The 26,378-nt window shown below is 41.2% G+C and overlaps 1 protein-coding gene across 1 annotated transcript in view; it reads left to right on the top strand.

Annotated features, from left to right (window-relative positions):
* LOC122542599 (A disintegrin and metalloproteinase with thrombospondin motifs 12-like) overlaps positions 1-26,378 on the top strand; it is a 565,140-nt gene that overhangs the window by 297,749 nt on the left and 241,013 nt on the right. The window contains exon 11 of the mRNA XM_043680588.1: positions 23,472-23,617. Coding sequence (XP_043536523.1) covers positions 23,472-23,617 — 146 coding nt within the window. The remainder of the gene's footprint in view (positions 1-23,471; positions 23,618-26,378) is intronic.

The following is a 26,378-nucleotide window of genomic DNA, read 5'->3' as shown; positions in this document are numbered from 1 at the left end:
CCCAAACTACCTCAGTTGGCGAGTCTTCATCCATCGTCCTTTCCACAGCTGTAATACTATCTTTGACAAGCAATGCCACACCTCCCCCTCTTTTACCCCCACCTCTGACCCTACTAAAACATTTAAACCCTGGAACCTGCAACAGCCAATCCTGTCCCTGTTCTACCCATGTCTCCGTAATAGCCACAACATCGAAGTCCCAGGTACCAACCCACGCTGCAAGTTCAAAGCTGAGATCTCTTTCCAAGTTGTTTCTCAATTTCCCTCTGACTAATGAGCTTGAAATCCCACCACTATTAGGGGGTCTATAATACAATCCCAATAAGGTGATCACCCCTTTCTTATTTCTCACTTCCACCCAACTAACTTCCCTTAATGTATTTCCAGAAATATCCTCCCTCAGTACAGCTGTAATGCTATCCCTTATCAAAAACGCCACTCCCCCTCCTCTCTTGTCTCCTTTTCTATCCTTCCTGTAGCATTTGTATCCTGGAACATTAAGCTGCCAGTCCTGCCCATCCCTGAGCCATGTTTCTGTAATTGCTATGATATCCCAGTCCCATGTTCCTAACCATGTCCTGAGTTCATCTGCCTTCCCTGTTAGACCCCTTGCATTGAAATAAGTGCAGTTTAATTTATTAGTCCTACCTCATCCCTGCCTGCCCTGACTGTTTTAGTTTGATCTCTTTCCTCACTATCTCCCTGGGTCCCACCTCCCACCTTACTAGTTTATTGTTCTACTTCTTTGTGTTAGATTCAGTTTTACTGAATTTTGTTTCTAGTTGGAAACTATAATGTTAGTGTTTCTCGTGGTTAATGCAGGGAATCTGTATTGACCTTATTTGAAGGCAAACAGACTCTATTTTACAAATACAGAACAGGAATGGGCCACTATGTTCCTTGAGCTTGCTCCATCATTTGATTACATCATGGCTGATCTGATTGTGGTTTTATCTCCGCTTTTCTGTCTACCCCACATACCGTTTCACTCGCTTTTGAATTGACAATCTAATTCAATCTTAAAACTATTCACTTGTCCTGCCTTCCATCTATTTGGAAAAATAAATTTACAGATGAATGACCCTCACAGAGAAATCTCCAAATGTCTGTCTTAATTCAGTAATGCCTTGTTTTTAAACTGTCATCATTTTGTTCTTCTGCAAAAGCAAATTTCCCCTGAACATTCAACTTTTCAAGCCTCTTTAGAAGCTTTCATCCTTTCAGCAAGATCACTGCTTATGCTTCTAAACACCAATAGATGCAGGCCCAACCTACCAAAGCTTTCCTTATAGAGAACTTCCTCATCACAAGAAACAACGAGAGAAAGTGAGAGCTGCAGTTGCTGGAGATCAGAGCTGAAAATGTGTTGCTGGAAAAGCGCAGCAGGTCAGGCAGCATCCAAGGAACAGGAGAATCGACGTTTCGGGCATAAGCCTGAAGAAGGGCTTATGCCCGAAACGTCGATTCTCCTGTTCCTTGGATGCTGCCTGACCTGCTGCACCTTTCCAGCAACACATTTTCAGCTCATCACAAGAAACAGTTAAGTGAACCTTAAAACATGAGAGAGGCAGAAGAAACATACTTTATATTCAGGCTGGCCTCGGTCACCTCATAGTGATTACCCTATTAGACAGGCTTATTTCCCACCTGGGAACTTGGTGATTAACATGACAGAGTGCATTATGGGATGCAGGAAAAGACATGGCAAGGCATCCATTATCTTTGACAGGTCAGGGGAGTACAGTTTCCAGAATACATTTCTATACCAGAAGTTACAATGAGCAAAGCAGCTGCCTGCATGTGTCTTACAGTTATAAGCCATGATTTGGAGATGCCGGTGTTGGACTGGGGTGTACAAAGTTAAAAATCACACAACACCAGGTTGTAGTACAAAGTTAAAAATCACACAACACCAGGTCATAAGCCAGGAAGCTTCTCCCAAAGGCCTGACTCTTTGTTAAGTAGTCATTTGATGACCACTTAGGGTTCTCCTTCTACTAACACTCATATTATATCGGTGGGTGAGGGATGTCCACAAAATGTGTCATGGCCACCAGGTCAACCTTGATATTGTGGCTGTAGATTAACCAAAATCACCAACATTCACCTACTGCTCTGAAACTCATGAGGAGATATTCTAAGGATTTATGGAAGATACTTACTGTAAGCTTATCTGGTATTTAATGTTCAGCACAATGAATACTCTTAACTTTGGTTTACTAAATTTAGGGATTACTAAATGTAGAGCATGAGTACGGTGGCTAGGTATTTGAAGAGAAATTGAGGATTTATTATTATCTAGCAATAAATGTGTAATCAAAACTCAGCTATCAATAGAATCCTTAAAATACTGGAATTTCTCAGATAGTCCTTGGCAAAGATTGAGATAGATTTAATTCTTTTTCAAGGGAAGCATACATCTTTCTCTGAACCTTCTATGTAGCTGTAGCACTATATGTTGAATTCTATTACCCTGGTGTATTAATAAAAGGTTTAATTTGTCTAATTAGCAAGCAAAACAATACTTTTCATTGAATCACAATACGTGTGACAATAATGAATCAAATCAAATCAAATCATTACACTACTAGATCACTATTCTAGTTGGATCGAAGTTTCCAGACTTGAATAGAGTGATGGGAGCTAGGTGAGTTGAAAGAAAATCTACAGTTGTTAGTGATTAACATTTAATAGTTACCTGAACATTGCCGTTTATGTTGAAGAGCCTAAGCGTTCCAAGTATCCATTATAGAACAGTGATAGTCAATTAATTAAGGAAGTGAGCTTGAACTAATTTTGCTTAATTTCAAAGGAAGAAGGGTATTCCCTTGTTTGAACTTTTCACCCTGTAGGAACTGATTCTATCTCTCACTCTTGAGTATACCATTAATAGGTACAGGAGAAGCAACTTATTGCAAACTAGTGGTGAATAATTCTGTTTACTGCTCCTGAATCTCCAGTTTGTAGTAAAAGTCCGAAAATAAGCTCAAGGTATGGGAGGCTAGCTATCCACATGGAATGTCCATCCTGTGGGGAGTCATGAATATTTAATCTGACCCAGACAGGTGCATCTGCAAAAGGTGTCACTGGTTGCAGAAATGTGGCTTCCAGGTTTCAATATTCTGCCTGTGGCAGTAGTCACTGTGGTACCTCAGAGTGCTATGCGAATACCATGCTTTGGGAGATGTTCCCACTGCAGAACAAAGGCATGCAAGCAGATTCAGGAATTGGTGATCCCAAGACAACCCAAGGGAACCAGGCACGTAGTGTAAGAGTCTCGCCAGGCCATATTGTTAACAAATTGATTTTCTATTCTGGACACTCGTGAGGACACCAGTTCCTCATAACAGTGAAGCAAGAGCCAAGCCCATGGCACAGCAAGTAACTTGGATGTAGTGAGGGAACTGAGGAGTGTGGAAGAGCAATATTGATAGGAGATTCTTTAGTTTGGGAAACTGACACGCATTTCCGTTGCTTTAGACATTACTCCAGGATGGTTTGTTGGCTCTGTGCTGCCGGTGTTGAGCATGTCACAGAACATGGCTGAAGAACATCCTTCTGGGAGAGGGTGAGCAGCCAGAGTCATAATCTGCATTGCTACCAAGGATGTGGGTAGGAAAGTAGATGTGGCCCTATAGGCAAATTTAGGGAATCAGGAAGAAAACCAGGAGGTAGGACTCAAAAACAGTAATCTCTGGATTACTCCCATTCTGAGCACAAATGAGTAAATAAAAATAAGGGATTAAATAGTTGACTGGAATCATGGTGTGCAGGAGGGAGAATTCCTGGATACTGGCACTAGCTTCAGATAGATAGCATGTATAAGGACCAGAGTTACAGCTGTACTGGGTTCCTTAGTTGGGCATTGTTCTAGTGCTGTTGGAGAAGGTTTAAACTAAATAGGAAGAGTCTTGAGAACCAGCAGAATATATCAAAGAAATACTGTGAGAGAGTGATATCACTTGAATATAGAATATTAGTTAGCAATGTTTAAGTGCTGTATTACTGAACAATTAATTAATAAATAGTAAGTAGGTAGCAGATTTGGAATAATGGAAAAATTAAAACATTGCAAATCATGTTTATTTTATGAGCAAATCAAGCATAGTGAAGAAGATTGATCAATTATATGTAGAGATCACATGGAATACAGGTAGAACTAGCCATTTGGATACATTACTGGCTCGAAGGTAGGAGATAGAGGCTTGTGGTGAAGGGTTGCTTTTCGGACCGGAGGCCTGTGACCAGCAGTGTGCCACAAGGATCAGTGCTGGGTCCACTGCTTTTTGTCATTTATAGAAATGATTTGCTTATGAATATCGGAAGTATGGTTAGTAAGTTTGCAAATGACACCAAAGCTGGTGTTGTAATTGACAGTGAAGAAGGTACCTCAGAGTGCAACAGGACCTTGATTAGCTGGGCCAATGGGCCGAAGGGTGGCAGATGGAGCTTAATTTAGATAAATGTTGCAGTTTGGAAAGACAATCAGGGCAGGACTTGTACATTTAATGGTGAGATCCTAGGAATGTTGCTGAACAAATAGACCTTGGAGTGCCGGTTCAGAATTCCCTGAAAGTGGTAGACATGGTAGTGAAGAAGGTATTTAGTACACTTGCCTGTATTGGTAAGTGCATTGGGTGAAGCAGTTGGGAGGTCATGGTGAGGCTACACAAGTCATTGGTTAGGCCACTTCTGGAGTACTGCGTTCACTTTTAGGAAAAATGTTGTTAAACTTGAATGGATGTGTAAAAGATTTACAAGGATGTTGCCAGGATTGGAGGGTTTGAACTATAGGGAGAGGCTGAGTAGCCTGGGGCTATTTTCCCTGGAGCATTGGAGGCTGAGGGGTGACCTTATAGAAGTTTATAAAATCCTGAGAGGCTATGATGAATAGCCAAGGTCTTTTCCCCAGGGTAGGGGAGTTCAGTACTAGAGGGCATTGATTTAAGGTGAGAGGGGAAAGATTTAAGAGGAACCTAGGGGACAACCTTTCTCATGGAGAGGGTAGTACATGTATAAAATTAACTGCCAGAGGAAGTGGTGGAGGCTGGCACATTTACAACATTTAAAAGGCATCTGGATGGGTATATGAATAGGAAGAGTTTAGAGAAATATGAGCCAAATGCTGGTAATTGAGACTAGATTTATTTTGGATGTTTGGTTGGCATGGATGAGTTGGACTGAAGGGTCTGTTTCCAAGCTATACATCTCATGACTCTGAGACAGCTGTCTGAAAATATGATTTCATGGCTGTAGCAGAGGTATGGTTCCAAGGAAGTGCAGGACTGGTTTCTTAAATAGTCCTGGATATAAGATCATAGAATCATTACAGTGTAGAAGCAGGCCATTCAGCCAATCAAGTCCACAGCGACCTGCTGAAGAGCAATCCACCCATAAGCACCGCGCTCTCACTCTATTCCTGTAATCCGCCTTTCCCATGACTAATCCCCCTATCCTGCATGTCCCCAGACACAATGGGCAATTTAGCGTGGCCAATGTATTTAACCTGCACATCTTTAGATTGTGGGAAGAAGCCAGGTTATCTAGAGGAAACCCACAAAGACATAGAGAGAACATGCAAACTCCACACAGACAGTGGTCATGAGGATGAAATTGAAACTGGACCTCTGGCACTGTGAGGTAGCAGTGCTAACAACTGAGCCACTGTGCCACCTTGATGTTCAGGAAATATAAAAAAAGGAGAGTAGGAAGAAGTTGGCAGTATTAGCTAAGCATAGCATTGGAGAAAGAAACTGACTGAGAGGATTCCAAGATAGAATCCATTTGGTGAGTGCTAAGTCACAGGAAGATGTATTACATTGCTCAGTGTACTCAGTAGACCACCAACTAATAAGAAGGATATCGAGGAATAAGTCTGCAACCAAATTACAGAGATCTGCCAAAATTATAGACTAGTTGGATTGTCCAGTGGCAGTCTGGGGTAGAAGTGTTGTAAAGGGAGAAGTTTTTGCAGACTTATGAGTCCAGCCCAGTGAGAAGGGAGGGACTGCTATACATGGCTCATGGAAACAAGATGGGCACAAGTAAATTAAGGGTTGGAAAATGTGGTGTTGGAAAAAGCACATCAGGTGAGGCAGCATCTGTAGAACTGGAGAGTCGACGTTTCAGGCACTAGCCCTTTCCAGCACCACGCTTTTTGACTGTGACTCTCCAGCATCTGCAGTTCTCACTTTCAACCAGTAGATCAAGTGCCAGTGGTGAAATATTTAAGGGGAGGTGATAATAATAACATAATGCTTAGGATGCTGTGAAATGCAACAATGAACAATGGAGAGTATGAATAACAAACTTGGGCAGAGTTGACTTTAATAGGGCAAGAAAAAAACTTGAATCAAATAGACAGAAGCCAAAGGTTGGCAGGAAGGCATATACCTGAACAAGGCACTATCTTCCATAACGTAAAAGGTAGAGGAAACAAAACACAGAGTTTCCTGGATGAAAAGGGAGCTAGAAATTCAGATGAAAAGACTAAAAAGTGTGTTTATCACAGATGTCAGCTGGAAAATACAATTGAGAACCAAAGTGATTTGTGTTTTCATTCGCTCATGGGATACGGATGTTCCTATCCTTTGTTGCCTGCTTCTTAATTGCCCCCCTTGAGAAGTCTGTTGGCTTTAGGTACATGCATAATACCATTATACAGGGGGCTCCAGGATTGAATGTCAAGGGGTAACAGTTGGATTGTCTCTCATTGGAGGTGGTCATTGTCTGTACTTATGTGGCATAAATACAACCCGTCACTTGTCAGCTCAAATCTGGATACTTCCCAGATTTTGCTGAATTTGAACATGGCCTGCTTTGGAATCTGAGGAGTTGGGAATGGTACTGAATATTATGTAATCATCAGCAAATGTCCTTACTTCTAACCTTATGATGGAAGGAAGGCCATTGATGAAGTTTCTGAAGATGGTTTGGCCGAGGCCAGTATCCTGAGGATTTCTTGCAGAAATTTCCAGGAGTTGAGATGATTAGAGCCATAGAGTCATAGAGTCATAGAGACATACAGCATGGAAACAGACCCTTCAGTCCAACCCATCCATGTCGACCATATAGCCCAACTCAATCTAGTCCCACCTGCCAGCACTGGCCCATTTATCCTTCCAAACACTTGCTATTCATATACCCATCCAAATGCCTTTTAAATGTTGCAATTGTACCAGCCTCCACCACTTCCTCTCGCAACTCATTCCATACATGTACCACCCTCTGCGTGAAAACGTTGTCCCTTGGGTCTCTTTTATATCTTTCCCCTCTCACCCTAAACCTATGCCGTCCAGTTCTAGACTCTCCCACCCCAGGGAAAAGACTTTGTCTATTTTTCCTAACCATGCCCCTCATAATTTTGTAAATCTCTATAAGGTCACCCTTATTGATCTCTAACAATCACAGTCAACTTCCTCTCTGTCAGGTATGAATCCAAGCAGAAGAGAGTTTGCTCCTGAGACCCATCGATTCCAGTTTTGCTCGGGCTGTTTATTGCTGCACTGGGTCAAATGTGGTGTAGATGTCAATGGCAGTCACTCTCACCTCACTTCTGGAGGTCAGCTCTTTTATCCTTGTTAAAAACAAGATTGTCATGAGGTCAGAAGCTATTAGCCTGGCAAAATCCAGACTGAGCGTCACTGAGCAGGCTATTGCTGAGCAGATATTGCTTGGTAGCACTGTTGATGACACCTTCCATCACTTTATTCATGGTCAAAGATCATGCGACATTAGGTTATAGTCCAACGGGTTTATTTGAAAACTCTAGCTTCTCAGATTCCAGATTGCACTGAGTTTTGCTGGAGCACTGCAGCAAGCCTGAGACAGAGATGTTGACCAGGGAATATAGTGCTGTGTTGAAATGGCAAGCAACTGGAAGCTCTGGGTCTTTTTTTATGGGCAGAACGTAGGCGTTCTGCAAAGTGGTCACCCACTCTGAGGTTCATTCCCCAATTGTGTGCAGGGAATTCAATAGACCAGATTGAGTGAAGTGCAGATAAATCACTGCTTCACCTGGAAGGTGTGTTTAGGCCCTTGGATATTGAGGAGGGAAGAAGTTAATGGGGATATCCTGCGATTTAAGGAGAAGGTGCTGTGGTGCTGTGGGGATGTATTGGGAATGGAGGGAAGGTGTTCTGGAAGGAACAGTCCTTGCAGAAGGCAGACAACGGAGGGGAGGGGAATATGTATCTGGTTGTGCATCCTGCTGAATGTGGCAGAAAAGGTGGCTAATGATCCTTTGGATCTGGATGATCATGGGATGGTAGGTGATGTCAAGGGGACCCTATCGCAGTTGTTGGTGGGAAGAGAGGGGGCGAGGGCCATAGTGAAGGAAATGGGTCATGACCAGGCTAAGGGTCCTGTCAATTATGGTGCTGGGGAATCCTCAGTTGAAGAAGAAAGTGGACATTTCTGATGCCCCTGTAATGGAGTTGGCATAATCAGAAATTGAAGGACATGTTGGAAAATTACCCAAATCAGAGATTGCTTGCTAACAGCAGGAGGCAGACTGACTTTGACATTGTCAGCTAGTCTTTAACTTTACTTAGACTGAAACAAAATTACTGGACACTGGTATTTAGGATATTGGAAGTGGAAGTCGAAGGATCAATGATTTCTTCCACAACCAAAAGTATTTTTTCAAAGCCATCCAACCAGGCCGTTTGAACTTGAGGGGTGTGCTGTAAAATGCTTAATGTTTCAAAATGCTCATTGTACCACCCTCAACATTTTTAAAGTATGTAAGCAGTTAATGGGAAGATGTAAAAACAAAAGCATTATTGTATTGGGTGGTTTTAACTTCCCAATATTGACTGGGACTTCTTAGGGACTTCGAAAGGGCAGAATTTGTCATGTACGGTCCAAGAGGATTTCTTGAAATAGTATAAAGATAGTCTGATTGGGAAAGGGGCTGTAGTAGACCTTGTCATTGGGGAACGAGCTGACCAGATGATTGAAGTTTCAGTGGGGGACGATTTTGGGAACAGTGATCATAATTCTGTAAGTTTTAAGACTGGTCCTCAAGTGAAATTGCTAATTTGTGGGAAGGCCAGTTATAACAGTATTAGGCAGGAATTAGAGAAATTAGATTGGGTGTGACTATTTGAGGGTAAATCAACATTTGACATGTGGGATTCTTTTAATGGCCATTTGATTAGAATTCAGGACCAATATTGCAGGAAACATTCCTATGAGGTTGGCAAGTTTCATGAACCCTGGATGACAATAGATATCAAAGGTTTCATGAAAAAGCAAAAGGAAACATATGTAAGATTTACGAAACTGAAAGCAGACAAGACACTTGAGGAATATAAATGAAGCGAATCAGGAAAGAAATAAGGAAATAGGAGGATTAAAAGGAGCCATGAAATGTCCTTGGCAAGTAGAATTAAGGAGAACTCCGAAGTGTTTTATATGTATATAGGAACAAGAGGGTTTCTAGATCCATTCAAGAATAATGGAAGGAATTTATGCATGGAGCTAGAGGGAGTTGGTGAGATTCTAATGAATACCTTGGAGTGCTATTCATAAAGGAGAAGGACATGCATGATAATAAGATAGGGAGGGGGGTGTTCATATTCTAGTGCATGTCAATATTAAGAAGAAGGAAGTGTTGGGTGTCTTGATAAACATTAAGGTAGGTAAATCCCCAGGCCCTAATAGGATATATCCCAGGATGCTGAGGAAGGCAATGGAGGAGATTGGTGGGGACTTGAAGAGATCTTTGTATCCTCTTTAGCCACAGGCGAGATTCCAGAAGACTGGAGAGTAGCCAATGCTGTTCCTTTGTTTAAGAAGGCTAACGGATATAATCCAGGGAGTTATAGGCCAGTGGAGAAGATTCTTAGAGACTGGATTTAATCATATTTGGAAAATAATCGATTTATTAGGGATTGTCAGCATGGTTTTGTTCGGGGGAGATCTAATCTCACAAATTTGATTGAGTTTTTTGAGAAAGTGACAATGTTTAAGAGGCATTAGGACACACACATGAACAAGCAGAGAATAGAGGGATATGGATTATAGAATTAGTTTAGAATTGCTTTATAGTTGGTGCAAAACTGGTGAGCCAAAGGGCCTGTTTCTCTGCATCCCTTATCGATGGTCTTTTATCGATACAGTATTTTTGTTGTCTGAGTGTTCCTCACCAGTCTGACTACATATAATTGGGCTGCAGTATTTTTTTCAGATCTGTTGTTTGTAGGAGCACTTTGCTCTGTTTTCAGTGTTTGACGTGTATGATACCTTCAGTATCTTATCTGAAGAATTCTTGTGACGGTGGATGGTGGATAGATAGATATGCTGGCAATGTGGTTACCTTTTATGGTCATATGCTGCTGAAGGACTGCAGCACTGCAGACTTTCGAGTTGTCAGTTCTATTGTTAGCTTATCCCATTCAGCTCAGTTATGGTTTGGCTCCACAGATGAAGTTCAGTTCATTACAAGAGCCAGGACTCATTAATATTCACTGTTGACACCAACATGAGTGTTGCTGCTATTTTGCATATATTTAGAGACAAACAAGCTAGAGATGCTGGAATCCAAGGTAGACAAGCAGGAGGCTGCAAGAGGACAGCAAGCCAGGCAGCATCAGGAATTGGAGAAGTCGATATTTTGGGTGTAACCCTTCTTCATGACTGAGGGTGGGTGTGGAGGGAGCTGCAGATAAAGGGGTGGGTGACGGAGCAGGGGAGTAGGGTGGTGAGGTGGGAATTGGTGAACTCAGGTAGAGAGTATGACCTGGTTGGTCGATTGAGAAGAACGAATCTGGTTGGTAGCTGGAAGGAAGGGTCAGTCAGAGGAATGGAAGGGAGGGGAAGGGGACAGGTTGGGAAGGGAGTCAACGGATAAAATTGGAGAACTCAATGTTGAGTCCTCCAGGCTGGAGGCTGCCCAGGCGGAAGATAAGGTGTTGTTCCTCCAATTTGAGGTGTGATTCACCATGGCAATGGAGGAGGCCAAGCATGGTCATGTCGGAAAGGGAGTGGGAAGGGGAATTAAAATGAGCGGTGACTCAACATTGAGTCGCCCCTTATACCCATCCCTAGTCCTGAAGAAGGGTTGCACCTGAAACATTGACTTCTGCACCATCAGATGCTGCCTAGCTTGGTGTGTTCTTCCAGCCTCCTGCTTGTCTATTTTGGATGTGTTTTTCCTTGCATAGCTGTAGCATCTGTCTATTGCAGTAACATACTATTAATAAAGTCTGATCCTATGATGTTCACAGGTACTTCTGCACTTTCAGGGATGAACTGATCATTGAGCTGTTTGGACTAACATAGTTTTACTGCAGGTAGAACTTAGTTAGGACTAGGGCATTTGAGCACTGATCCAGACTCTCAAAGCATCCACATCACTTACTATCACATAATGTCAATCAAAAATTCATTAAAATTGGTTTAAATATTTGAAATATCATGCACTTTATTCATACAAAATGATACAATATTCACAAAGTTGATAGATGTAATATTATTTATACACCTGTTAATAAAAAGTGCTTCCAAAATACAATATACAAATTAAGGAAGTATATCCTATCATGAATCATCAGTGACCAACACTTTAAATGGATGGACTTTCAAAAACATAAGCCAGGCACACAGAGTAGCCCTGTTCAGTAAATAAAATAGTACATAAAGAATGCTTCAGCTGAATAATCTCGACACTCTTTTTAAGAATGATCAGCATTACATCTGTTCTGCAAAGACACATGTAAATTGTGATGGAGAATGTGTCTTGAGAGCACTGACTAGTTTTTTTTCCAGATTTCCTGCAAACTAAACATTGATCCTACAAGTGTTATTGTTGGAGGTATTGCAGAAGCAGTGTTCATCCATTTGCAATCTACCTATTCCAAATACACAGTTCTTCCTTTAAAATCTAATCCGAATTCCAGTCACCCATAAGTTGGTTCTCTTGTCAGGGGAGAGTTGAGGTCACAGAACATCTGCGTTGCTGCAGTGCAAAATGTACAGAGCATGATTATTTTTGACTTTTGGCAAAATCAAAGGAAAAACTGCAGCTGTACATTGTATAACTTTTGCCCAGTACTGATGGCTGCAATTTTATTGTTGTGTGGATAGTCTCTAATCATCCTGTTATTAAACTCTTCTGGAGCAATTGGGACTTGAACCCAGGCCTTCTGGCTCCAAGCATTTCCACTTCACCACAAGAGCCTACGTATGCCTGGTATATGTGGTTGCTAAAATTGTTGCCATCGAATAAGATTTAATTATAATTTCATTTCAGTCACTGAGTCATCTTGAATTCACTCTTCAATGATTAGAAAGGACTTTTTGATTCATTTGGTCTGTACAAAATGACTGTACCTAATCAGAAAATGGATTTGGAAAATGTTTTCTCCACTTGCTAGCTTTGGGAAAAAAAAATGTCCTTACAATGGAGACAATTGCAACCTAATTTGTGGAAAGTGCTTGGCCACAATACAGAGTGTTCTTCAAAGCACTATTATTCAGCATTGACATTCAGAAAGAAATTGTCACTGAAATTCTAGTGAAAACTAGTATTAAATTTTGTATTCATACTTAATGCTGATTTTTCTTGGCTGTCGAAACAAGCATTAAATTATGCATGTTATCGTGACTTCAAGATGAATAGAAATCACCAGTAAGTGTTGACATTTTTTAAAATTCAAATAACAGTATAATTTCTTAAGGATTACTTTCTGGAAAGCTGTACAAAAGCACTGATGACAATCTATAACAATATGCCTGAAATTATTTTGCTTAAACATTTTGCACTTACATATAATTGAAATGTTGCAAATAATCTTTAACATGGGCAAACAGCAGTTAATAATTATATAGTGTCTTTCCTATCGTAAAGTATCACATGGCAGTTATTCAACAAAATTTGACCCCAAGCTCCTTAAGAAAATGTTGTCATAAGCTTGATTAAAGGGAGAGAGCAATTTTAAAAAAAAAACATTAGGAAAGAAATGAAGAGTACAGGGATATGGTAGCTGAAGATATCCTTTCAGTGGTCAAGTGATTCAAATCAGTGCTGCTCAGAGACCAGAATTGGAGGACTGTAGGTATCTCAGACAGTTGTCAGGCTGGAGGTACATACAGAAATAAGGAATGGGGGAGAATGATAGGATTTGAAAACAAGGATCAATATTTTAGAATCAAGATGTATCTGACTTAAGACAACTAGCACAGAAAAGGACAGGTGAATGGAAACAAGTTAAGAAATAAATAACAGAGTTATAAGTAACAAACTTTGGGAGGAGTGCATTTGAATAGGCGAGTAAGCAAGAGTAAGTATCATTATTGTAAGACTTTAGCGTACAGAAATCAATGACTGTGTGGCTCTTCAATTGCCTTTTCTTGGTACTCTCCATAAGTGGTCTGATGTCCTTTCTTTGATTCTTTGTAGCTTTCACCAAGTTTATATCCATCCTTCCTGCTCCATTTTGTAGAGTCCTTGTGATTTTCATCTGCTTTGGGTTGATCCTCACCAATAAGAGAACTGAGAATACAGTCAGTACATTTAGCACTGGACGCAGAGGAATGTCTTCACTCAGAGGGTGGTGAATCTTTGGAATTCATGATCACATAGCTGTAGAAGTTCAGTAATTGGATACATTCAAGGCAGAGATCAACAGATTTCTAGGTATTAGAAAAACATCAAGTGTATGGAGAGAGTGCAAGAAATGGCATTGACACAGAAAATCAACAATTATCTAGGTGAACGATGGAGCAGACTTGAGGGAACAATTGGTCTACTTTTGCTCTTTTTTTTAGCTTTTATTTTCTCATTATATTAATTCAGGATTATTGTTATCACTGGCCAGGCAGCATGTCTTGCCCATCCCCAATTAGCCTGAAGACAGTTAAGAGTGAACCATGTTGCTGTGGTTTGGAGGCACATGTAGGCCTGAACAAAAAAAAAAGGCAGTTTTCTTCCCTGAAGGACATTAGTGAACAAGATGTGTTTTCCCCTGAAAATCAACAATGTCATAGTCATTATGAGATTCTTAATTCCAAATTTTTATTGTATTCGAATTTCACCATCTGCCATGGCAGGATTTGAACCCAAGTCTCTAGAATATTGTGTTTTCTTTTTGCAGATTTGTATCTCAGGCTGTGGATCAAGTTGTAAGTTTGCTTGCTGAGCCGGTAGATTTTTTTCTCAGACGTTTCGTCACCATCATCAGTGAGCCTGTGGTGAAGCATTGATGTTCCGCTGTGCTTGCTATTTATCTGTCTTGGTCTGTTGTGGTGGGTAATATCATTTCTAGTTCTGTTCTGAGAGGTTGGTAAATAGGGTCCAAATCTATATGTTTGTCAATGTGGTTCTGGTTTGAATGTTGGCCTGCTAGAATTCCTGTGCATGCCTTTCTTTAACCTGTCCCAGGATACATGTATTGTCCCAGTTGAACTGGTGTCCCTCTTCGTCTGTGTGTATGGATGCTAGTGATAGTTGGTCATGTCTTTTGGTGGCTAGTTGGTGCTTATGTATCCTGGTGGCTAGTTTCCTTAATGTCTGTCCAATGTAATGTTTGTTGCAGTCCTTGTAGGGTATTTTGTACGTGACGTTCCTTATGCTGGTGGTTGGTATGGGGTCCTTTAGGTTCATCAGGAGCTGTTTCAGTGTGTAGGTAGCTTTGTGGACTACCATGATGCCTAGGGGCCAAAGTAGTCTGGTCATCATCTCCGAGATATCTTTGATGTATGGCAGGGTTTGGAACAACAACTATGCCAACAACCAGTGGAACGAGCGTAATATATAAAATACCCTGCAAGGACTGCAACAAACATTACATTGGACAAATGGGCAGGAAACTAGCCACCACGATACATGAGTACCAACCAATCACCAATTGCTAAAGACCTGGCATTCAAACCAGAACTCCATTAACAAGCATATCAATCTGGACCTGATTTACTAACCTCTCAGAAACAGAACCTAAAATGATATCACCTAACACAACGAACCGAGATAGATAAATAAGCAAGCGGGGTAGAACACCAACGTTTCACCAGAGGCTCACTGATAATGTTACCTTAGCATGGTGACGTAGCATCTGAGAACAAACCTACCAGCTCAGTGAAAAATTTATTAATGATCTAATAAGTCATCAATGATCTTAATGACTTATTAGATCATTACATCTAATAATGATTTCTTGAACATTATCTGGGTCTCTGGATTAATATTAATAATTCATAGATGAAGCTAAGACACCATCACCTTTCACTTTCCTGTGACAAAGCACAACATCCTGGGACAAATGTCGGAAACTTTCATGTTTGCATATATTTTTTGCATGATAACTCCTCATCTATTGTCCTGTCTCGAGGATGGTCATTAAAGCCCAGACAGGAGAGGGTGCTGCCCCTCCAATTTACTTGACAGAGACTTCTGCTTAAAATGACAAGGACACATGTTCTTTCAAGTTCAAGGTTTTTGTACTTGTCTTTCCAGCTGCAGGTGTTATATGTGGTTAGCTGAGTTCCATAAATAATCCAGATCCGTTAATACACGTAGTCACAGGAATGAATGGCAATTTTATGAGGTTGTGATAGCATACTCTGTCTTTAATGTAGTTTTGGAGTACATGATTATTTGTTTACACAACTTAATGGCTTTTTTAACTTAATGGAGAAGTTATTTTGCAGGTTGTCAGTCAGATTTATTACCATGTCATAGATTTAGTTTCTGTTTACACACAGGCAGCTAAAATAATTCCCATTGCTATTGCATGATTTCTGAGTACTGTAGGGAGTGAATACTGGGTGAGTGGTGATGAGGAGGCATGGTGGGCATGGAGGGCATGGAGTGATATGTGTAATGTGAGATGCATGGGGAATTTAAGGGAATGCATGATGACATGGAGTAGAGAGGAAAGTGAGTGTTGAGGTTTAGAGGGCTTTTAAGCAATATTGAAACTCGGCTGTAAAAATGTGGTAGGCATTTTAACCTGTCCTGAAGAAGGATTATGCCCAAAACGCCGACGCTGTTGCTTCTCAGATGCTGCCTGACCTGCTGTGCTTTTTCCAGAGTCAAGCTTTATCAATTTTAAAAGCCCCACTACTTCAGCACTCTCAAACTGCACTGCAAGCCCAAACCATATCTAAATATGAAAAAAAAATCCCAGGCAAAATCACACAAATGTGAATCAAGTGTGCAGTTCACAAGCTGCAGAAGTGGAGAAGTTGTGTTCTTCTAACACTGCACTGTAAATGGTCCATGGAATCATTATAACACAGAGGGAAGCTATTCAGCCCATCCAATCCATGTTGCCCCTCTGTAGAGAAATCTACTCATTTCCATCCCTCTGCTTGTACCCGATTGTTGTGTCAGTTTATTTTGCTCAAATGCCCATTCAATTTGTCCTCAAAATATTTCATTGTCATCACTTCAATAACCCTTCTAGATTCTTCTACAAGTGCTAGTACATTAGTTGGTGAATAAATATGATTCTCACTCACACATCCACTCTAGTCACAGTTTTTTAATTGTTGCTTTCGCAATTTCTTTTTGCTTTCATCAGAATGCTAGCTCCAAAATATACTTGTGCTTTACAATCATAATAAGAAGCTTCAAGTACTGATGTTGTGCAAATCCCATTGTAGATGGCGACCATTATTATGAGACTCTACTGCACATTGAAAAATATAGCAGGAATCCTTTTGTATTCTCTGTATCTTTATCTACCCGCAATGACACTAGGTTCACATATCTAGGGTTCTGGAACAAAATGATTTCTTGCTTTGCTGTGTGTTTGACATCCTCCCCCTCCTAGAACCTAATTGATTCTCAAGGGAGATGGAAGTGACTCAGAGGAAAATAGAATTGAGGCCACAATGAGATCAGCCATGATTTTTTTCGAATATTGGAGTACATTTGAAGAGCCAAATGGACTCCTAATTAATTGAGTATTGGAGTTAGGATGAGAGAAAGTGAAGACTGCAGATGCTGGAGAGTCAAGGTCGAACAGTGTGGCACTGGGAAAGCATAGTAGGTCAGGCAGCATCCGAGGAGCAGGAGAGTCAATGTTTCGGGCATGTCCTTCATCAGAAATGTGGGGTAGGGGAGGTGCTTGGAGAGGGGACTGAGAGATAAATAGGAGGTTGGGGTGGGATTGTTTGGAAGGTAGCTGGGAAGATGATAGGTAGATGTAGGTAGTGGTTGTGACAGGTCGGAGCGGAGAGGTGGAAAGGAAGATGGACAGGTAGGACAGGTCAAGAGGACGGTGCCGAGTTGGGAAGGTTGAATCTGGGATGAGGTAGGGGGTGGGGAGATTCGGAAATTAGTGAAGTCGATGTTGCTGCCGCGTGATTGAAGGGCCCCAAGGTGGAAGATGAGAACTCCGTCAGGTGACTTGGATTTGGCAGTGGAGGAGGCACAGGACTTGCATGTCCTTGGAGGAGTAGGAGAGGAGTTTAAGTGGTCAGCCACAGGTTAGTGGGGCTGTTGTGTGTTTGTGTTCCAGAGATGTTCCCTGAAATTCTCTGCTAGTTGGTGTTCTGTCACCCCGATGCAGAGGAGACGACATCAAGAGCAATGGACACAGTAGATGAGGTGGGTGGAGGTGTAGGAGAATCTCTGCCGGATCTGAAAAGATCCTTTGGCGCCTTGGATGGAGGGAGGTATGGGCGCAAGCTTTATACCTCTTGCAGCGGCAAGGGAAAGTACTGTTTGTGGAAGGTGGATGGACCTAACAGGAGAGTCATGGAGGGAATGGTCTCTGCGGAATGCTAGTCATGGTGGGGAGGCAAACACATCTCTGGTAGTGGGATCTGATTGTAGGTGGCAGAAATGGCAGAGGATAATGCATTGTATCTGGAGTTGAATGGGGTGAAAAGTGAAGACCGGAGGGGTTCTATCCTTGTTGCAATTAGAGGGGGAGGGTTCAAGGACGGAGGTGCGGGAAGTGGAGGAAATGAGCTCGAGGGCATTGTCGATCACATAGAAAGGGAAATGTGATCCAGGAAGTAGGAGGCCATCTGGGATGTCCTAGAATGGAATTGCTCCTCCTGGGAACAGATATGGCAGAAGTAGAGGAATTGAGAATAAGAGATAGCATTTGTACCTGGGGCGGAGTGTAGTCCAGGTAGCTGTGGGAGTCAGTGGGTTTGAAATAGATGTCCATGTTTTGTTGAAAATGAAGATGGAGAGGTCCGGGAAGGGGAGGGAGGTGTCCGAGATGGTCCAGGTGAACCCAATGTCAGAGTTGAAAGTGTTTGTGAATTTGATGAACTGTTCAATCTCCTCGTGGGAGCATGAAGTGGCGCCAATACAGTAATCGATGTAGTGGACGAAAAGGCGGGCGATGGTGCCAGTGTAACTACGGAAGATAGATTGTTCCACATATCCTGCAAAGAGGCAGGCATAGCTGGGGCCCATGCGGGTGCCCATGACTACCCCTTTGATCTGTAGGAAGTGGGATTATTTGAAGGTGATGTTGTTGAGGGTGAGGACCAGTTCCGCTCATTGAATTAGTGTATCAGTAGAGGGGGACTGGTTGGGTTGGTAGGAGAGGAAGAAACGGAAAACTTAGAGCCCTTAGCCATGGGAGATAGACATGTACAGGGACTGGATGTCCATGGTAAAGATGAGGCTTTGGGGACCGGGGAAATGAAAGTCATGGAGGAGGTGGAAGGTGTGGATGGTGTCCCGAATGTATGTGGGGAATTCCTGGATGAAGGGGGCAGGACAGTGTCGAGATCTGAGGAGATGCATTGGTTGGGGTAGGAGCAGCAGGTTGTGGCTATTCAGGACGTTGGTTAAGCTACTTTTGGAATACTACATTCAGTTCTGGTCTCCCACACGGGAGAGATGTGGTTAAATTTGAAAGTGTACAGAAAATATTTACAAGAATGTTGCCACCTTTGGAGTGTTTGAGCTACAGGGAGAGGCTGAATAGACTGGGGCTGTTTGCCTTGGAGCATCGGGACTGATGGGTGACCTTATAGAGGTTTATAAAATCATGAGGAGCATAGGTAGGGTAAATAGACAAAGTCTTTTTCCAGGGCAGAGGAGTCAAAAACTAGAGGGCATAGGTTTACGGTTAGAGGGAAAAGATATACAAGGAACAAACTTTCACCCGGAGGGTGTATGGAATGAGCTGCCAGAGGAAGTGCTAGAGACTGATACAATTACAGCTTTTAAAAGACATCTGGATGGGTATATGAATAGGAAAGATTTATAGGGATATGTGCCAAGTGCTGGCAAGTGGGATTAGATTAATTTAGGGTATTTGGTCAGCCTGGATGAGTTGGACTGAAGGTTCTGTTTCTGTACTGTACATCTCTTTGACACTTACTCTTCTCATTTTATACTCTTAATCTCTTGCTGCCCTTTTGTTTCATAAGATCTCAAGTAGTTTCTGTCTAAAGCTCATAAATATCCTCTTGTAACTGTTATTCCTTCCTCTCTCGGCCCATGTTGAGGTACAAAAGCCAATTTTCTCACTCAAAGTTATCATTTTTCACAAGTCAACAGGCTTTTTGTAACTCGGGGAGGAGCAGAAGGGGGAAATCACATCACCACACATCAAAATCCCACCTATCATCTGCAAACATACTCATCATTGAGGAGACCGTGATGAGGAGTAGCACAGCAGAGTTGTCCTCATCCAATTATGATCCCTGTTCTTGTAAATGCTAACAAAAGATACTGAGTGAAGGTGAAGATTTATAATCCCATTGAGGTCTTGAGGTTCTCTGTTCTCAGGGAAATTCTACCTCCTCCCCAATCACAATGTGTAATTCTGCCCTTGTACTAGTAATGTAGCCAGGCTCCTGAATACTTGGGACGGAGGAATCAGAATAATATCCCCCTACACTGTATGTTGTTCCCAAATGCAGTCAATATGATGGCCATCATTTTTTGAGCCTGTTCTGCCAGTCCAGGTATTAAGGGAAAGAATGGGCGCATTTCCTGTGGTTGCTTGTGCATTAAATTTAGTGAGTGAGTGGCATGAGTTTGAAAAATCAGCCCTTATATGCTTACCTTGTGGTTTGAATTTTCTTGGCTGCATTTCAAAGAGTAAAACTGCAGATATTTCAATTTATTTTTGGAAAGATGCCATTTTGTTTCAGAAAACGTTAGTACAAGTATCATTTATGCCTGCACCTAAATTAGAATCTGACAGCTCCCTAATTTAGTCATAAATACTTCAAGATGTTGGATGCAGTGAAGAATGTTGCTCAGCTTTAGCTGTTGACTGCTTCAAAACATTATCAATTCCTACACAACTCAGTAATCCTTTAGGAGTTCCAATAATATTTCTACAGCAAAACAACAACAAAGTAATGACTTTGTTTTACTTTTCTTACACACCAAAAAAAGGTTACTTATCTCTAGCCATGTCCCCATAAAGTAAATCTGTAAGTATTTCTAAATAAACATAACTTCTGATATGTTGTGCATGAACTCAATAGATGTCCAAATCCTCTATATTTGACAATAAAGGAACAGGATAGTAACATGGATTAAACCATACCCCCTGCAATTATATCAAGGGGTTAGTTTAGACCCTGACTTTAACCTTAGTTAAAGGCAAGTGTAAGGTGCTGTGTTCCAGATGTAATTTGATTGGTCCATTACTCGGCTTCAAGCAAAACAAATTTATTCTTCTCCCAATTAAAATATAACAAAAGAAAGAAGAATTGGTAGAACTTTAACTCTGTTAGAAAACTTAACAGAATATTAGATTATCTAACTACCAAACAGCAACTGTTCCAAAAAAATAACATTCTATAAATAGACTGTTGGCAAAGGCAAAGCCAGAAAACAGATGGCCTCACATGTGATTCTGGCAGCAGGAAGAGAACTGAAGCTTTTCGCTGTAATGGAGAGAAAGATGGAGCAGCTTCAAAAACCCTGGTTTGGTGGGGGTCTGACTACACCCAGTGATGCTGCTTCTATTGTTCTAATTTCTCAAACAAAATCCCAAAGCTTCACAAGCTGTTTATTTTATTAAATTGAAGGAGACAGCTCTTAACCTAATGCTCAAACCTCTCTTAAAAAAAAAAGGACAGGACAAAATACACCTCTTAAAGTCATAGTATTATCACAATAGCCATACATCATTGGTTTCTGTTAAAATAGGATATGCAAGAACAAAGTCCAGCATGCACAAATATTTCCAAACTTATCTTTCTCTCTTACTCTCTTAGAAGCATTGAACTTGGCTGGTGTGAACTTCCACAGGTACCAGTCATTCTCCCATTCTTTGCTCATATGCCCACTTTCGATGGGGGATGGGAGCTTTCTCTGAATGAAGCTGTCATTGCATGTCATTCACTAATGCAGATTGTAGCACAGTTGCCTCAGCCGTTTGATGGGGAGCATTCAGCTGAGCAATCGTCACCCATTACGTTGAGAAAACTAACCACTAAGTGGGAACTATAATAGAGTGAAACAAAGAATTTCCAGACATGTTCAGAGCTAAAATTTGAGATGATTTGAATAATATTAATCATTGATAACAATTTTCCTCCAGCTCACCTGCTGCCTTATTAACCAAATGGCAACTAGCTTGAAACAAAAAAGATCCGAAAGTGGGTTTTAACAGAGTTGATATGAAAAGGATGTTTCTTGTTGAGGGAGAATCTAGAACCAGAAGTCACTGTTTAATCATCAGTTGAAACAGAGATTAGATGATTTTGTTTTCTCTCACAGAAGGTCATGAATGTGGTGGATAGATTCTTTAAAGCAAGGGGATGAAAGGTTATCAAAGATAGGCAGAAATGCTGATTTGAGGGTGCACTCAGATCAACCATAATTTTATAGAATGGCGGATCAGGCTGAAAAAATTGAATGGCCTATTCTGTCTTAATTCATATGTAAGACTAGAATCTAAAAAGTTTTAAGTGAAATATTTTTGGTAGATTTTATTTAATTCATTCACAGAATTTGAGCATTGTGATCATTAAGTGCTCATCTCTAAATATTTAGATTCTCTGTTGTTAAAGATGGTAATTGCCTGGCAGTTATGACAGGTGATTTTTTTTTATGGATATAGAATCCCAATAGTGTGGAAACAGGCCCTTCGGCCCAAAAAGTCCACACCAACCCTCCAAAGAGTAACCTACCCAGACTCAATCCCCTACTACTCGACAGTTACCCCTGACTAATGCACCTAACCCACACATCCCTGAACACTATGGGCAATTTACCTAACCTGCACAAGATTGGATTGTGGGAGGAAACCGGAGCGCCCGGAGGAAACCCACGCAGACACTAGAAGAATGTGCAAACTCCACACGGACAGTCTCCCAAGGGTGGAACCGATCCTAGGCCCCTCATACTGTCAGGCAGCTGTGCAAACCACTGAGCCAACATGCCACTCCATAGTCCAAGCTTAAACGTTATCCAGGTCTTGCTGCATTTTGGATTTAAAAAGAACTGCTTTATTATTTGAGGAACAAAAAAAGTGACCCCTCCTCAGAACTTGACCCCGAAATTCTGATCTCTCTCCACAGATGCTGCCAGATCTACTGAACTTTTCTAGCAATTTTTGTTTTTGTTTCTGATTTATGGCATCTGCAGTTCTTTCAGTTTTGATTTGTTATTTGAGGCTTTGCTGATGAAAATTGGCTTTGAAGGCTGCTTGCCAGAAACATGCAATGTTGATCTGGTTAACTAGTAGTTTATCAATATACCCAAAGGATCTGGACAGTTAATGAAGTGGTTGCAATGATGTTCGGAAGGTTTAACAGGAGCTGATGCTTGGCTCACCTTGTACATTGTTAATAGTACTCAGGAATCAATAAGCTGCTGTTCAGGGAGTATGATGGGTGGGCAAGCAGCCAGGAGAATATGAGAATAATTGACAGGTAGGAGGTAACAAAAGCACACTTAGAAGTTTCAGGAGTGATGAGCTGTGGCAGGGACACATGCTGATATTGTCATTGACAATAAAGTCCTCACTCAGATGAGATCTCAATGGACACACTTCAGCACTTCTTGGAGTGAGCAGCCAAATGTAAAACCACAGGACTTGTATCAGCTGTCTTTATATTTTGTATCCCTTCACAATTACCCTCACATGGTATACACATAACCACAAAAGTGTCACAGACAATAAAATTCAAGGCAAGCTCTGTTGGAAGCTGTCCCCAGCAGGCAATATTCCAATGCCAAATCCTGTGAACTTAACAATACTGCTTGCAAGTTATCTGTGATATAAAATCATTTCATCTGGAAACTGATAGTGCAAAATGCAACAGTATAGCAAGTTATTAAACTGTTTTACATCTTATGGCTTATTTCCATTGGAGACTGCTGTCTCATATCATTTGTTTTAAGTTATCACACTGTCGAAAACCACTTCCTGATGTCTGGACTGTATCTGTACTTAATTTCTGGAATCTTTCAGAATCTATGGTCAGAGTCTAGTTCAGTGCATGATCCAGTTCTATGGGGTACTGTAATACAGGCATTTACCTGATCTTGTTGTAACAAGGCAAATCATTTTACATTTCAGTGGTGTTTTAATGGTGAGTGTGTGACAGTTGGAAACCGTCCAGAAGCTGTGAATGGAGATTGGAGCACATGGGGTTCCTGGTCACATTGTACACGTACGTGTGGAGCAGGAGTTCAAGCAGCAGAGAGGCATTGTAGCAATCCAGTGTGAGTATATGATATAATTGGGAGACTGAATAATTAACCATGCATACTGTTTCATTTGATCAGTTTCTGAGAAAAAAATTAAAGTTGAGCTGGAGAATGGATTGGACATAAAATAAAACACAACTGTTTGCAAATTTGTTTTTGCTCATTTTTTGCCTGACACTGATGGCCAGCTGCAAGTGTGTCTCAGAAGTCACAGACCCTGAGGCTCAACAAAAATTGGATTTCAGGCACATCTGCAAAATGCTCCCAGGGTGGCCACTAAAAGCTTGCCAGCTTGACCGGGATGAATTTGTGTTCAATACCTCTGTCGGATAGACTGTATGGTTTGGGGCTGGTGGGAGGGGTGTTAAGTTAATTATGGGCTTGCAGCAGCTTGGAGTCAAAGCGTTGCCCCTCTCCGTTCCATTTGAAAGTAAGTTTAACAGAAAAATAGTTACTTCAAGGCCCAGGAACCAGGAAACTGAGCTCAACAATCATCAAATTTACTAAAAGATCCTCAAAGAAAGAATGAGGACATCATTAACATTTTCAGATGTCAATGCTGAATACAATTAAATAACCTTTGAGGCTAATGTGGCAGCAGGCATATCTTAGGCATCACTGGGGCTCTGGTCATACCTTCATGATGTTAGTCATTATAACTTCTATTTTCCACAGAATGGAAGAATAACCCAATGACAACCTATTTCTCATTCAACAGAGTTGCACAAGCCAATAGTGAGCGCAGGGAAGTCCTCAGGGTCCTGTTGGCTGTATGCTGTAATTGAAGGTTTAATGAGAGTGTGCAAATAGTTAGCCTGAAATTTGAATGTACTAGTTTTACTGCATCATATTCTGACCATAATTTTACTGCCCATAATATGCTGGGTCACTGATCTTTCTGTGTGATATCTAAAATGTCAGCAGTAGCAGTGCATGAAGTGTGGCTTCTCATATTGTATTTGCACTAAGTTGGCTGAAATACCTGTGAGAATGATTCAACCTCCTTCCTCACCTCTCCAACTCTGACAAAGGGAACTTGCAAGGATAAGATGGGTTTCAGTGTGCCTCCTTGATCAGTCATCTGTGGATGAGGGGCCTTGCGAGAAGCCAGTGCTAGACTTGCTTTTCAGATTTGCATAGTGAGTCCACCACTGGGCAGATAGCATTGGTTACACGATGGGGCTCTTAAATAGGTGTAAGCTGAGTGAGGTGGAAATATGGCATGGTCTCTACCCACCAATGGTATTACCCCTTGACCTGTCACCAAACTCCCGCATGAGAAGTCATTAAATTTTGTTTTGTGTCAGAAATATTTCTAATTCACTAAGGACGTGCTTACTGAATGTTGCAACATCATTGCAACTTCAAAGCAGGTCAAAGCATACAAGGCAATTCTATGACCTTTATTACATCAGTTAACCTATTCAAACTCACACTCTCTACTTTGACTTTTATGTTATTACTACTGCTATAGATAATCAATTCTATGGCACTATTGAAGGTTTTACCCCATTATATGAATGTTTTCTAATCTGAGAATAACTTCTGGACTTGCTATCAATTCTTGCACTTTTTTTCTCTCAACTCTTTCACCCCATTCTGCTAGGCTATGTACTTTTCTTTAGAGCCATCAGCCTGAGAATCTAATACATGATTAACTTGTTTACAGCTTTTATCTGCATGTTGCAAAAATGATATATCCCTCTGAGTTAATTAAATGCTTGAGAAGTTTATATCATCTGAGAACTCCCATTGGGGAATAGCCTGTAGATATGAAGCTCTGCTTTTACCCTGATCATTTATATTGCCACAACCTTCGATCTAATATATCCTGTTCCTAAGCACCCTTGTTACAAATGGTGTCATGGTGGTGATGTCACTGGAATAAAACAGTCCTTGTTGACTAGCAAACCAGAAATCTACAGTCTTGGGTTCAAATCCCACCATTGCAGCTAGTGGAGTTAGATTAAATGAGTTTTGATAAGATTTGTAGTTCAAGTTGAGGTTCTGGATGTAAGTTTGCTCGCTGAGCTGGAAGGCTCATTTTCAGACATTTTGTCACCATACTAGGTAACCTCTTCAGTGAGCCTCCGGATGAAGCACTGCTGATGACTCCTACTTTCTATTTATATGTTTGGGTTTCTTTGTCATTTCCTGTGATGATATCATTTCTATTCTTTTTCTCAGGGGGTGGTAAATAGGATCCAAATCAATGTGTTTGTTAATAGAGTTCCGGTTGGAATGCCATGCTTCTAGGAATTCTCATGCCTGTCTCTGTTTGGCTTGCTCTGGGATGGATCTGTTATCCCAGTTGAAGTGCTTTCCTTCCTTATCTGTACATAAGGATATTCGTGAGAGAGGATCATGTAATTTTGTGGCTAGTTGATGTTCATGTATCTTGGTGGCTAGTTTTCTGCCTGTTTTTCCAGTGTAGTTTTTGTTACAGTTCTTGCATGGTATTTTGTAAATTACGTTAGTTTTGCTTGTTGTCTGTATAGGGTCTTTCATGTTCATTAGCTGCTGTTTTAGTGTGTTGGTGGGTTTGTGGGCTGTCATGATGCCAAGGGGTCTGGGTAGTCTGGCAGTTATTTCCGAGATGTCTTTGATATAGGGGAGAGTGGCTAGGGTTTCTGCTCTTGTCTGCTTGTTTGGGTTTGCTGCTGAGAAATTGGTGGACTGTTTTTATTGGGTACCCACTGTTTTTGAATACACTGTATAGGTGATTTTCCTCTACTCTGCATAGTTCCTCTGTGCTGCAGTGTGTGGTGGCTCATTG

This window comes from Chiloscyllium plagiosum, chromosome 1 (assembly GCF_004010195.1).
Source record: "Chiloscyllium plagiosum isolate BGI_BamShark_2017 chromosome 1, ASM401019v2, whole genome shotgun sequence".
Classification (NCBI taxonomy): Eukaryota; Metazoa; Chordata; class Chondrichthyes; order Orectolobiformes; family Hemiscylliidae; genus Chiloscyllium; species Chiloscyllium plagiosum.
The sequence above is the reverse complement of the archived record's forward strand: the minus strand, read 5'-3'. Positions and strand labels throughout refer to the sequence as shown.